Source organism: Engraulis encrasicolus, chromosome 7, assembly GCF_034702125.1.
Source record: "Engraulis encrasicolus isolate BLACKSEA-1 chromosome 7, IST_EnEncr_1.0, whole genome shotgun sequence".
Classification (NCBI taxonomy): Eukaryota; Metazoa; Chordata; class Actinopteri; order Clupeiformes; family Engraulidae; genus Engraulis; species Engraulis encrasicolus.
In genome coordinates this window covers 33105865-33121315 of record NC_085863.1, presented here as the reverse complement: position 1 = coordinate 33121315, position 15451 = coordinate 33105865, and the positions used below count along the sequence as shown (strand labels likewise).

The window sequence follows — 15451 nt, the reverse complement described above, 5'->3', positions numbered from 1 at the left end:
AGATTGCTAATTTGTAATAAGTAGGCCTAGGCCTAATTGACTAATATCTACTGGGTATTTTCCATAGACCAAAATCAAACAAAAAGAACAAAAAGAAAAAGAGCAAAAAAATCGATTTTGTGCCCTGTGAATCGATTATGTGAATTTTAAATGATATTGATCGATTATCGATTGAATCGATTATTTTACCCAGCCCTAATCATGACATTACTTTCTGGAGTTGTTGACGAGTTTCTGGAATTATGTGATTCAACCCCAAGTACCTGATTACGCCAAGAGTAAGATAATAACTTCTTGTTTTTTGGATTTTGACCAAATTAGCTTCGTTGGTCTGGGTGTCAGATCAGGCAGACTCCAGGTGATGATTTTGTTAGCATGCTTTTAGCGCACTGCTAGTTTGTGTAATGTTCGTTTTTAGACAAAAGCAGTCATCTTACCTAGACCTACAAACACTCTACCTAAATGTCCGTCATTAGTGATAGAAAATAAATACATATTTGTTGATATTGGAGCTGTGTGCTCAATTCTCATGATTCCCATATGATCCAATTCAAATTTTAACTTGGGCTACAAGTTTGACATGGCTGCTAGCTTTGCCATGTTTTAATCTGCATTCACACCTCTAAGTACCGTCTTCTTAATAAGTGCTGAACGATCGCTAAACAATAATGGCTGTTTGAATGCATGTTGTTAATGGGCCATTAGGCTACATCTCTGGTTGGAATAGCCTTTTACTAGTCACTGACTGGGGGAAAGAACAACTTCAGCTTGATATCAGGTCTAACTGGGGCAATTTTAATGGTAAATAATATGGATAAATATTCGAATATCGTTTTTCGACTAACTTCGACTATGATTTTTGGGCACAAGTCAAAGCCCTAATACCAGGGTTGAGTGTGATTTGAGCTGTCAATCCACAAGCAAAGAAATTGACGCACAATACCCAAAAGAACGGCGTACATGTAATCTGGAACAAAACTATTGATAATGTTAAAAAGTGGCAGGAAAAGAAGAGGCGACACACCTTTCACGCCATTAACAGGACAGCCATCCTGTGAGGCCTGAATTGCATCGTCTTCCCACAAGTTTAGATCTCTGCTTTCTGCAGGTGGGTCTACGAACGGGTACACATTTACGTAACCACGACCTTTAGCTACTCGTTCACCACGATGGAGACACCAGTCACAGCCATACTTTCCATTAAATTGCGTACTGTGCTTCAATAATGGCCTGGCTTCAGAATCGCAAGCACTCACAACAGCAAACACTCTGCTCTTCCTAGTTATCTCGCCATTAAACCACTCAAATCCATTATCCTGCAAACTTTGCATTTCAGTTATGAACGGTTTTAGGAAGGTGTTCATCACTGGCTTCGATTTGCCAAACCAAAGCGAAGATAACATTACATGGTCCTTCCTGATGTTAGGTGGCAATTCGTTGATTGTGAATTGAATTGGCCAAAGAATATTGTGAAGACTCAAAGACAGGCACACCATCAGAGTTCCAAAGCAGTGACACATCCCATTTCCCCATCGTGCCATTTTGAATGTATGTTTTCATCATGTTCCCATCAAATATATCACGTATATAGTCATTCCAACTCCACAAAGTTTTGTCAATAAATGTTTGCGCATCTTTTAACTGGTTTTCTAGTATGTCTCTCAATTGGCCAGCTAATGGCAAATAAATAAAGAATGATCCATTACGGAGATTATGGGCTTTGTTGAAAGGACTTTGGCATTCTTGACACACATCAACCGAGTTACTGTCCTTACAGACATACTCACAATAGAAATGGATTTCAAAACGACTTTCGATTCACACAAAACATTTGTCATAAAGAAATTTGGTGGCGGGCAATGTACCAGGAAACAAAATATCCAGCAATGTAAGGAGATCAACAAGACTTTCTCTGCTTAATCTGTGACGCAGGATGAAGACCAACAGCATGAGAATGGTTTGGCCTTTGGTGACAGCACTCCCAGGATAAATTGGGTCAGCACTGCCATCCAGACGGAAAATGTCCTTAAAATACAAAAGCCATTTATTAATGTAGCAGAGTGGAGGTTTACGGTTTTTAGAAAGATTGCAAATAATATTTGTTTTTAATATTAAATCCCGACTACGCCAGTCCGTTAGGACAGTGAGTCAACCGACTCACAAAAGGTACACAGGTTCATTGAGGACCATGCAGAGACGAGATGCAACAGGGAACAGTTACTTTTCTTTTTAATAATGCAAAATCTCAAATACATCGTCTCTTAAAACTGTACACATAACACAGGGCACTGTATTTACAGGTGACAGAGCATTTACACTAACATCAGTATGAGTCAGAATGGCCAAGGGCTTTCCCAACCGTTACAGCTCCTGGCGAAACACAGCACACAGTTATCACAGCAAACGATTAGTATATGACACAAGGCAAGGCAAGGCACACTGTTAACATGCAGTAGAACACAGTTATTTTACACTGTTAGTAGTACAGGAAGCTGAGGGGTACGGGGCACCTCGGCACTGACATGACCCGGTTACCGGTGAGGTGTACCAGAAAAGAAAGACACAGTTCTATACAATTACCTAAAATAAAACAAAGAGGGCAAACAGCTGATCATTTTCAACCACCACATGAAAAGCCAAAAATAAAAGAAACTCCCAAGCCACACACTCACACGCACACACACGGAGACACACTTGCGCGCCCTGTCACAGTCACTGCGCGTGGCCAAACACTCTGTGCGCACGCACACTCGCGGACACACGCTGTCACTCAGATGCAATCTTCACGTTAGTTGACGTTGAACAAAACGGCAGCTCGCCACAGCTGACAGGCCCAAGCCGGAGATCAGATCACCTGCACACATAATGCACCACACAGCACATGAACAAACATTCCCTCAATTGATTCATAATAACCGTAATAGTTCAGGGACATACCACAATCAGGGGGCTCAAGTCATCCCGGGCTGAAGCAGGCAAAAAGGCGCGCAGTGACACCGACAGATTCCTAGTCAAATAAGGAAGGCAAATTAAGTTCATATAATTTGGCGATGCTTAACTATATGCGACAGAGAAAGCAACGGCTACACACCGACATCCACATCAACAGGTGAACTAGTTACGGCAGTGCATCTAGAAAGCTCCCGCTCCGGAGCGCATTCCATGCCACGGCTACCTCTTTATGCATGAATTACAGGCTTGAACGCCCAAATAATAACGACTTAACCTTGGCGAAAGTCACCATCAAACAAGAAAATCTGCCACTCCTTCGGAGCTGTCGATGCCACAGTTTTAAAGAAACGCCGCTCCTGCCAATTGGTGCCCATAATTGGTCACATGACTCCCAGCGCGCAAACAGACTGCTGGGACTTTAAGGCGCAAATGCCCACTATGTTACATTAAGTTAAAGTGTGTGAGGAAACATCATATTCTCCTGAGAAGAAGTTGTGATGTTTAGTTAAAATATAGATTAAACAATAGAAATAGATTATCTGCTGGGGAAGAACATCAGAGCCAGGCACAGAGTAACCCCCTCGGTTGACCGCAGGGGCATTAGCAGAGACACCGTTACCATTGGCAGCGGGCAATTATAGAGTTAACCTTGGCAGCGGGCGGTTATAGGCATTAATCACGTCCGAACGTTGGGCAAGGCCCATTGAAAGTGAATGGAATCTCTCCCAACATCCCCGAGAGCCGTACAATAAACTAGTTTATACTAGTCCATGTATGAGAAAACCCCAAAAGGGGCCATTTTCAGGAGTAAATCATACAGGCAGTTCCTTTTCTACATACCTCCATATCATTATGGTCTCTCCTTGTGTCTTCTGCCCCATCATCAGAAGGGCTGTCCATGTCTCTCTGGCGTAGCACAAAAAATAGTAACAGATAATTACAGGTCATACCATTAACATCTTTTTTTGTCTAGAATTAATATATCTGCAGTATCACTGCAGTGTGATTACGTGGAATCCTCGAAAAAGTGGCTTGCAAGGATGCTTCCTTGTGTACATCTCTGTTCTGTTAACACTAACAATATCTCTGTCTGTCATTGTAACGAATTGACACAGGCAGTTCCTTTTCTTCATACCTCATCATCATTATGGTCTCTCCTTGTGTCTTCTGCCCCATCATCAGAAGGGCTGTCCATGTCTCTCTGGCGTAGCACAAAAAATAGTAACAGATAATTACAGGTCATACCATTAACATCTTTTTTTGTCTAGAATTAATATGTCTGCAGTATCACTGCAGTGTGATTACGTGGAATCCTCGAAAAAGTGGCTTGCACGGATGCTTCCTTGTGTACATCTCTGTCTGTCATTGTAACGAATTGACACAGGCAGTTCCTTTTCTTCATACCTCATCATCATTATGGTCTCTCCTTGTGTCTTCTGCCCCATCATCAGAAGGGCTGTCCATGTCTCTCTGGCGTAGCACAAAAATAGTAACAGATAAATACAGGTCAGTCATATCATTAAAATCTTTTTTTTTTGTCTAGAATGAATATATCTGCAATATCTCTGTTCTGTAAACACTAACAATATCAGTCGGTCTGTCACGGTAACGAATTGACACAGGCAGTTCCTTTTCTACATACCTCCATATCATTATGGTCTCTCCTAGTGTCTTCTGCCTCATCATCAGAAGGGCTGTCAATGTCTCTCTGGTGTAGCACAAACAATAGTAACAGATAACAGTATCACTGCAGTGTGATTACGTGGAATCCTCGAAAAAGTAGCTTGCAAGGATGCTTTCTTGTGTACGGTTCTGTTAACACTAACAATATCTCTCTGTCATTGTAACGAATTGACACAAGCAGTTCCTTTTCTACATACCTCATCATCAGAGGGGCTGTCCAAATCTCTCTGGTGTAGCATAAAAACAGTTACAGACAACAGATAATTACAAATCATTTCATCGACATCTTCCTTTTTTTCTCAACAGTTAATGCATATACAATATATCTGTTCTGTAAACACTAAACATATCACCATGTTATTGGGACTAACAGTTAAAAAGACGAAGTTGTCGTACCTCCTCCTTATTTTGGTCTGTCCCCGGGCCATCTGTTGAAGAGCAGCTGACCTGAATCTGATGGTAACATACAATATGGTTATCTCCAGTTCAAGTGTCTGTAAAATGTATCTGTTGTAACTGTTGATATGTGCATACCCATTCCCTTCTTGTCACCTAGCAGATATCTGAAATTGTTTTTATGAAGTAATGTGGTTCCCTTTACCCTCTGTTGGGATCCCACTCTAGTCCTACCTGACACTTTAAGCTTTCATTATATATTGAAAGGAAATCTCTTCATAAGATAATTTTTGAGAGATTCAAATGAAATTTAAAAAAAGTGACAACCAACCCCGGTCTCCCCTATACAATAGCTGTACCTTTCGCGACCAATTTTAAGGTGAAAATTATGGGACGGCATATGCTAGCCAACAAGCTAGCTGTTGCATATGGCGACGAATGTAGCCAACCTTGCAAAGGCTTATCTCCGCAACCCTTATGTAAAACCAACATAATCAACACAGACGTTGGAGATTTTCTACGCATAGTTTACGTTTGATAGTTTACGTTTGACTCTCGGCAACACAACACCAAACAGTGTTTATGTGGCCCGTGACATCTGGCGTGAAGTACTAGCTCAATAGCTAACTAAAGTCATTGTGGTATGGTTGCTAAGTTATCCAAGTCTCAGAAGTGAAGCAGACAGAAGGAATACTTACATTTAACCTCCTCCTATGGGTTTCTTTTGGGACGTCGGCATCGATGTCGCTCAAATACCTTTTGTATGGCCCTCGTCGTGACATGTTTAATTTCCATCCGATAGCGATTTCTACGTGTGTGTGACAAAAAGGGCTAGGGGTTGTGGTACAACTAGTACTAGTCTCGTGAAATGACTTCTAAATATGCTGGCGCGTGCAAAGAAGGTCCGAACGTGTAATGTTTGAATTTAACCGTTGGGGGGTGGTAGCAGCTATTTCGCAAGTAGCCACATATGTTGCATAATGGCAGTGTCAGCCGAGTACGGGCTTTTTAGTTTTTTTGAGGAAAATACTTTGGGCGTGGGGCCATTAAGTTTGGTTAGTTTGCGTGGCACCCAAGTGCGACCCAATACACTAACCAAACATATTTGGGACAAGGAGACGGAGGTACTGGTGCGATGGGGGAAGGAGCTCTATCGAGCAAAAATACTGGACATATCAGGTATGGCAATTTTGATATAATAACGGTTATGATAATTGGCTATATGTATATATATACACTCGCCTCCAAAAGAGTTGTCGCCTATCCATCTGTTTGGAATAACAGCTAATAACCTGACTTTCAATTAATCACTTGGCTTCAGCAGTCACTCATATGAAAGCTACAACACTCTCGAATGAAAATGTATGTACAAAAATAAATTTCATGCACCAAAGACAGATTGACTCTTTATTGAACACAGACAGGGCAGATTTTCACAAGACAAAAGTTTTGTCGCCTATGGAACATAATGTGAAAATGAGCAGATAAGTCACTTCAAAACACTTCAAATACGCAGATTGGGTGTCATACTTAATCACTGAATCACTCTCACCTCTCCAGAAAATCGACTTTGGCCTTAGGTGTATGTTTAGGGTCATTGTAATCATGGAAAGCAACACAATGAAAATCAATGGAGTTCAATGAGAGATGGTGACATATTCGCTATTCGTAGAGCAATACATGTTTAACTTCATGATTTAATCAATGATAAAAGCCCTCAAACACCTGCAGCATGCATGCAGCTCCTCATAAAAGCTGTATCTGTACCATGTTTCACTTTAGGCACCATTTCTCTTTATTCATATTCTTCATCTCCAACACCATATAGTTCTGATGCTATCAGTTCTAAAATGGTTGATCTTGGGATCTTGATTTCAGAGTATGAGTCCCATTAGCCTTCATTTTTGTCAGAATTAGGCCTGACATACTCTTGGCTGGCTTTTTTGAGACAGGACAGTGGTAGACTTCTTTGGTGTTAAAGGTGAAGAATTTGGGAAAAAAAAATACATGGTGCATAAAGTCAAACATGGTACGGATACAGCTCTTATGAGGAGCTGCACGCATGCTGCTGGTGTGTGAGGGCTTTTATCATTGATTACATCATGAAGTTAAAAATGTATTGCTCTACGAATAGCGAATATGTCACAATCTCTCATTGAACTCCATTGATTTTCATTGTGTTGCTTTCCATGATTACAATGACCCTAAACATACACCTAAGGCCAAAGTTGATTTTCTGGAGAGGTGTGAGTGAACCAGTGGTTAAGTATGACACCCGATCTGCGTATTTGAAGTGTTTTGAAGTGACTTATCTGCTCATTTTCACATTATGTTCGATAGGTGACAAAACTTTTGTCTTGTCAAAATCTGCCCTGTCTGTGTTCATTAAAGGGTCAATCTTTCTTTGGTGCATGAAATTTATTTTTGTACATACATTTTCATTCGAGAGGGTTGTAGCTTTCATATGAGTGACTTCTGAAGCCAAGTGATTAATTGAAAGTCAGGTTATTAGCTGTTATTCCAAACAGATGGGTAGGCGACAACTCTTTTGGAGGCGAGTGTATACACACATAAAACGTTTTTTTTTTCCCCCAATATGTGCTTTTTTTGACACAAGGTGTCGCCATATACTCTTGTCGGCTAGCAGTAAGAGTGTAGGCCTAATGTTTGATCAAAAGTTTGGTTTGTCATATTAGGAGTGTGTGTCATTACTATTTACTTTAATATTTACTTGTATTCTTTACTAGAAAATTAGTGATGCTTGTTAAGTCAATATTCCATAAGAATCTTTCACTTGGTGATGCAAGCACCAAATCAGGTACACAGGTGCTCCAGGGCCTACTCTCCCAGAAAAGGTCGCTATCCAGGTGAAAAAACAAGATGGCGGCCATTTTTCAAGATGGCCGCCTCATTTAAGGTGAAAAAAAACAGTTTTCGTCTTAGAATGCCAAGTAATCAAGATATCTGAGTGATGGAAATATTAAGATGTATGCATTCTGACCAGGACAACTTCATAGTATCATTATTTCATCACAAAATGGCCACCACTTTTCAAAATGGCAGCCCTTACATGACTGAAAATGCACATTTATGACATACAGCTGTCCGATAGCATGTCGTAAAAACAATTTTGTTTACATTCTGTATTAGAGTGATGTTATAGCACAACCAGGGCACACTGGTGACATCACTGCTGTGAGACTCAGCATGGGGTTCAGTGTCGGCTTGTGGTACAATAGCTGTAGTTGTAGTTTACTAACTCTTTAGTATACTCACTTTAGTTATTAGTATTTATAGTCTCTATATGCTATCCAATAAGACCCTGTATATAGCTTAATTAGAAATGTAGTTAGTGTAGTTCGAAATTTAGTTAGATAGCCGCACCTGAATTTACAGGATGTGCCAGCGCGGGAGAGCCGAGCCAAGGGTAACGGGGCTTCAGTTACCCGGATAGTGTACAGATTGCACGGGACTTAAATGACACTGGATGAACGATCGGGCTGGGTGTAGGGCAGAAGTTGCCTGATTTTCATAGACTTCAGATCACGTACCGCGATTCTGGTCTGACCAGGACTATAACGATTAGCGTTTCCATACAGGAAGAACTTTGTTTCTGGTTAACCCGCCTCCCTCGGCTTGCTATTGGTTGAGGGCTGTGCCGAAGTTTAAACCAAACATTTCTTAGCCCAATAGAACGTCTCTGCTTAAACCACGTCACTGCCTTGAACACATCTCTACCCAGGACGGTTGGAAATGCACAGTTGATTGGTTCCAGACAAAGTGGGTGGAGATCCCGCTGTAGCGGGAGAGAGCAAGCTCCTGGCCCTACTGTGTGTAGCTGAGCCGAAGGTGTTGCGTAACCAGTAGAGCGGGGCCCGGCTAGGGCAGAAGATGACTTAACCTTGTTGTGTCCCATATCTCAATGTGCTTTGATAATTTGAACGGTTGGGTGGTAAAAGGATAGACCCTCGGCCTTTAACCGTATTACACAAGATGTCTGCTAAAAATCCATTGAGCTGCAGTACGTGTCGGGAACAACACCTCAATCACCCTGACCCTGAGCACGGGGGCCCCGCAAGGTTGTGTGCTCAGACCCCTGCTGTTCACGCTGCTGACACATGACTGCACAACGACCCACAGCACTAACCATCTGATGAAGTTTGCGTACGATACAACACTGGTGGGCCTCATCACTAAGGGTGACGAGACTCACTACAGAGAAGAAGTAGACTTGCTGGCCAGATGGTGCAAGGACAACAACCTCCTGCTGAATGTCAACAAGACCAAGGAGATTGTTGTCAACTTTCAGAGGGGCCAAAAACAACTGCTACCACTGACCATCGACAATGATGTAGCACAAAATTCCTTGGAGTGCACATCAGCGACGACCTCTCTTGGACCACAAACACATCATCACTGGCGAAGAAGGCCCAACAGCGCCTCTACTTTTTGTGCAAACTGAAGAAGGCAAGTGCTACACCCTCCATCATGACAGCATTCTACAGAGGAACCATCAAGAGCATCCTGACCAGCTGTGTGACACAGTGTGGGGAGGAGGTTGCACAGAGCAAAACAGGAAGACACTCCAGCGCATTGTGAACACAGATCATTGGAGCGCCACTCCCTCCCTGCAGGACATTTACACCGCACGCCTCACCCGAAAAGCACTGATGATCACCAAGGACATAAGTCACCCTGCACACAAACTGTTCAGTCTCCTGCCCTCTGGAAAGAGGTACAGGTGCCTCCGCTCCCATACCACCAGGCTGGCAAAGACCTTCATACACCAAGCAATCAGGATGCTGAACTCTTAACCCGCCCTCCTATCACTGATAGCCCCCCCTCAACACTGAATTGTGATTGCACATTCTACTTGCACTAACTCAAAACACACACACACACACACACACACACACACACACAACACTGAACTAACTCAAAAGCACACACAAACATGCACACACATGTTGCTGCTGCTTCATGCCTGTTACTTAATGACTGTACTGGAAAACTAGCTACCAACTATAGTTGTAAATATTGCACATTACAACTGCTTACTTTGTATTTATTATTATTCACAATTCTACTATCACCATGTCAGAATCGTCACAATAAGACACAGCTGAAAATGCACAATACCTCTTCTTAATACATGTTCTATGTATGTCTGCTGTTGCCCAGTCTGCACTTCATATGTCTGTAAGGGTATTGTATAGGTACTCTAGGTGTAATGTATGTCTACTGTCCATGTCTAATTGCCCAAGTCCACACCTAAAGTCCATGTCTATGTCTGCATGGGAAAGTAAGAAACGTAATTTCAAGTATTTGTCTGGCCAGTGCATGTAAAGACATTCTCCAGGATGCAGGATTAGAGATTATGTAGATCGAATTCGGCCATGGTCATTCCAACAGGTGGCTGCCAAGAGAAATCTGCTTGGGCCAGAGAAATCCAAAAGCATGATGTCCTTCCATTCTTTCACTGGCTGTGATGTATCAGCTTTCCATAGCAAAGGCAAGAAAACAGCATGGCAAACATGGGACGTCTGCCCTGAAGTGACTCATGTCTTCAAAAAGCTCAGTTCATACCCAGAAGTAATTGAAGATACTGACCTGAACCTTCTTGAGAGGTTTGTCATCAATATGTATGACAAGAACAGCACAACAGACAAGGTTGATGAGGTTAAGACTGGACTTGTTTGCTCGGAAACAAAGATCCTATGATGCCATTCCACCGACAAGTGCATCCCTTGTCCATCATGTTAAACGGTCCGCTGCCAAACTGCCTGTATATGGGGCCGGGCTACTGTGTGCAAAATGCAAATTGAAAGCCCTGCCAACTGGGGGTGGCAAAAAGATGGTGAGGCCTGGAAAGTTCTCTGGTCAAAGCTTCCTACAATTGTGGAGAGTTGTCAGTCTGACAAAATGTGGATGCAAGACTGACTGCCGAGGAAGATGCAAATGCTATTGCTTTAGCCTCAACTGTACACAGTTATGTTCCTGCAAATGTGAGGACTAAAAATAACTAATCCAACATGTGCATCAGAGAGTTTTCCTACCCAAACAACAAACATGTAATCATTATAGGCCTACTTCTGTTTTTGTAATATTTAGAATCATTCAGTGAGTGTTAGTTTATTTACATGTAATTATGAAAATACTATAATTGTCAATATTTTTTGAGTGTATCATTGTATTTTCCATGCTCAACATAATATATTTCCATACATAGATATTCAAAATATGATCAGTCAATCAAAATGTACATAAAAGCCATTTAAAAGCAGTTCAATTGGCGGCCATCTTGGAAAATGGCCGCCATTTTGTTTTTTCACCTGGATAGCGACCTTTTCTAAAAGGGTAGGGTCTGAAGCACCTCTGAACCAAATTTGATGCTTGCATCACCAAGTGAAAGATTGTTTGAGGTATTTGCTGCACTAAATGAACAAAGTGTCTTAAAAAGGAGAGAGGAGCTCTTGAAGGACACTTTGGAGGATGAGGAGTGTGGCAGAGGGAGGAGGCGTAAAAGGCCAATACATTTTTCCTCGGAGGAGGCGGAGGAGGAACAACCACCGAGGAAAAAGGTAGGCTTACTTTCCCAGTTACCAGAAATGATGGCATAGAGAGAAAGATGTTTCATTGAGTAGGCCTAGCCTAAATATTGAACATGAAGTAGCCACATTAGGAATTCTTAATTTTGGCTATTAAATTACCTAATCTATTAATATCCACTGTTTCTTCAAAGCGTGAAAAAAGGATCCTCACAGCACTAGGCCTAATAAGAATGTGGATCAACTTTTGGATAGAAGGAGACAAAGAATACATGTAAGTTTTTCTATCTTTTTTTCCCCTTGGAATAGTGTGGGGTTAGATGCCTTGTTCATTAGCATTTCAGTTATGGTAGCCACAGCTGCCCTTTGGCCATAGGCCTACAGGTCTTAAATTCATGCCTTTTCAAATGTTTTTCAGACTGAAGAACACAGGAGGGAGCAAACGGTAAGTTATTAATCATATTTTATTATATGGTTGTGACGTCATCTGTCGAATGCTCCATTCATTTCAACGGGGCTCCCCAACGTTCGGACGTCTGTTATTTTTCGATAACGGACGGGTTGGTCTATAACAGACCGCTGTCAATGGCAACAAGACTTTTCACTGCTAAAGCGACTTTTCAACAAGACTCTAATCAGCTGCTGTGATAGACAGCACCCGTTGTCCTGGCTACCGCTGTCAATGGCAACAAGACGTTCACTGCTAAAGCCACTGGCTTGTATACAAGTCAGTGGCTAAAGCGAATGTTTCATAGGCCTATCACTCCGCAGGGGGTCCGGTCTTGTGTCACTCTAATCAGCTGCTACGATAGACAACACCTGTTGTCCTGGCTAGCCTACCTAGCTGTTCCCTAGCGGTGTTCCACAACGGCACTGTTTTGTTTTGCGCAGCAACAATCTTAACATTAAATAGGTCTAAAGAAATGTCCCCGCATGTGTGAATCATTTAAGTATATCTATATAATAAGCGGGTTAACTTTCGGCGAGTCGGTCGCTTTGTGGAATAGCAGCACTTCAGAGAGAACAAGACCCCTCCGCTCCGCGTCGGGGTCTAAAGATTCTCTCTGTCGTGCTGCTATTCCACGGTAGCGACCTTCTCGCCGAACGTTAACCCTTACTTATTATGTTCTTGCTTTTTTTCCATAAAGGTAATATGTGGCTGTGCAATTTTAAGCATTTATGTGGGTGCAGCATGAAGTTATTTCTAAGAAAATAACACAGTGATAGACACAGTAGTTTTGCTGTTACTCTTGAGAACATGATAAGAATGTTTTTGCATAGTTAAATTAATGTAACATTTTTTTTAGGGCATCAGTTGTTCAAATTGCAAACAGCTGAAAGACAGACTGCTGGCAATGGAGAGGGACAACCAGAGGCTGATTCGCCAGCTGGACGCAATCCACGGTAAATTTGCTACTAAGTTATTGGCCAGATTTTGTAACATTGGTGATACACGGACAATCCCCGTGTCTCAATTCAAGGTCTGCATACTATGCAGTCCATGAGGAGTGTTTCTGATTGGAGGACTCAAGTCTCGTGACTCAGTCCTTTGTAGTATGCAAACCCTGAATTGAGACACATGGAATGAACGCAGCGCAACACAACGTCCACAGCATACCCACTTCCCCCCCTCCCCTCACTTTATATGTGTCTACTGTACGGACACTTGGTGCCCTATATTTTTTGTCCACCCAGTGCAGCTCTGGCAGCTTTGATTTTTGGCTTGCTGTTAGCAACAGTTTATTTAATGGCATTATGTATTTCAATATTTTATTTGTTTGTCAGTGCTGGAAATGCATAAGCTACTATGTGTGATGGACAAATTTAAACTGCCCCCCCCCCCCCCCCCCCCCCCCCCCCCCCCCCGGCATGGTGCTATTTCTGATTTCTTTTAGATCTAAAAGATATGCTGAAAGCCTGTGCTCCACCAGCCAGCCAGCCTCTGCAGACTGCCCCACCAGCCAGCCAGCCTCTGCAGGGTGCCCCACCAGCCAGCCAGCCTCTGCAGGGTGCCCCACCAGCCAGCCAGACCCAGGACCCTTCAAGTGATGATGTAAGTGAAGGGTTTGGCACTATGTCATTCAATATGTTCCCATGGAAATAAACCAGCTTGATAATGAAGTAAATAACTGTTTGCTGCCTGCAGCAATGTACAATGCAAACTGAGATCATGATCCCCTCATCCATTTATGGGATTTTAACATAGGGGTGTTCCCAATTGTGCCCCACCATATATATATATATATATTTTAATTAAAAAAGACGAATAGGTCAGTTATCAACCTGACCTCTCTGTTGTTAGCTCAAAAGATGTTGTATGAAACTTACTATGCACATTTTGGAAATAACTTGTTGGCTAATTGAAATATTGTTCAAAAGGGTTCTACTCAATATCAGTTTGCTGTATGTATTTTTGAATGGGCAAGTGCTTGAAGGAGTGTAAAGAGCACTAAATAAATGCATTCCTTTCCATTTTTTGTGAACCCCCCCACCACCACACAAACACCCTATTATTTTTTAGATGGTCATTGGGGAAGGAATTGTTGTGAAAAGAGCTAAGGTCATGAGGTGCAACCACAGCAGTCCCTCAAAACTTGTCTGCGACCTCCTGTCCGTACTTTACACCAGAAGGGAGCTGGCCACAATGTCCTTGACGGGGCAAAAGGGCAGTGCCAAAGAGGCTGTAAAGCCTCCTTTGCCTCCCAACGCACTCAATGCCATATTTGGTAAGTGCCCATCTTGTTTGTCCAATGGGCTGTACTATTCAGACAATTTGCAGTTTTCAGTTGTTTATTTTCACCATGGAGGATGTTAAGCAGGTGTGTGAAAAATGCTGTAAATTAAGAGACAACACTTCCAGCTTTCTAAAGTACAGCTTTTTTCTCACATCTGCCTAAAGTCTGTTTTAGAGCTGTCACTAACGAGTATTTTTGACATCGAGTACTCGGTTGCTCATTCCTTCGAGTAATCGAGTACTCTATTTTTTTTTTTTTTTTTTAAATCTTGTCGCTGTCTTACAATTGGAATGGAATGTTGACTGCTCAAAACGTCTCACAAAGTCCCACATCCCATTGCTGTCTACAATGTAAAGAGAAGAATTTTGTGGTTATAGTCATGTGACATACTTAAACGAATATTCGAGGCAAAGAATTCCTCGAGTACTCGAGTAATCGTTGCAGCTCTAGTCTGTTTAATACTAATTTGTGAAATTCCTTTGCAGACTACACACTTCAGAAATTTCCTGGAGCGGATGTGGCCACTCTGCGAGGAGCCATCAGGAATAAACTCAATAACGAGAGCAAGGTGTTCAAGAAGTAAGTTGAGAAATGAATGCAAACACACACAACAGAAAAATTATGCCATTACTCCTGCAAGCAATCACTAATCTATTTTATGTCTGTCTTTCTGTTCCCCTCTCATTTACCTACGCTCATCGCTTCATGTGATATAACACACACACACACACACACACACACACACACACACACACACACACACAATTAATTTAAATGAATAATTAAATAAACTTAACAGTTCTCCTGTTTTTATGGTATACAGACAAAATCATAAAGCGGATGGTATTAATTTGTTTAACATTTGTTAGAATATGCTATTTATTTTTGATGTGATGACATTTTTGTAAAATAGCGAAACTACAACACCATGGTAAGCAAAAACTATGGTTTTTAAATCCCATGGTAAAAACCAAACAGAATAAACCATGGTTTAAAAAAAAAGGTAGAATAAACCATGGTAATTGAACCATGGTAAAACCATGGTTAGAATAAACCATGGTAATTTGATTAAAATGAACCATGGTAAAACCATGGTTATAGTATGGTTTATGACCATGGTAAACCATGACCCAAAAA

The 15451-nt window shown here is 41.8% G+C and overlaps 1 protein-coding gene across 1 annotated transcript; it reads left to right on the top strand.

Annotated features, from left to right (window-relative positions):
* Nucleotides 1-11976: 11976 nt before the first annotated feature.
* Nucleotides 11977-14897, top strand: LOC134452115 (BEN domain-containing protein 6-like). The gene is made up of 5 exons (XM_063202478.1): nucleotides 11977-12024; nucleotides 12887-12983; nucleotides 13475-13632; nucleotides 14101-14305; nucleotides 14800-14897. The coding sequence occupies exons 2-5, from the start codon at nucleotides 12935-12937 to the stop codon at nucleotides 14895-14897; spliced, it is 510 nt and encodes a 169-aa protein (XP_063058548.1). The 5' UTR covers nucleotides 11977-12024; nucleotides 12887-12934.
* Nucleotides 14898-15451: the final 554 nt, after the last annotated feature.

What these genes read in the sequence shown, in the direction of transcription:
- LOC134452115 (XM_063202478.1), top strand. Translation starts at nt 12,935, where the DNA reads ATGGAGAGGGACAACCAGAGGCTGATTCGCCAGCTGGACGCAATCCAC. An exon ending in CCAGCTGGACGCAATCCACG is followed by an intron (nt 12,984 to 13,474) that starts GTAAATTTGCTA and finishes GATTTCTTTTAG; the next exon opens with ATCTAAAAGATATGCTGAAA. An exon ending in CGCACTCAATGCCATATTTG is followed by an intron (nt 14,306 to 14,799) that starts GTAAGTGCCCAT and finishes ATTCCTTTGCAG; the next exon opens with ACTACACACTTCAGAAATTT.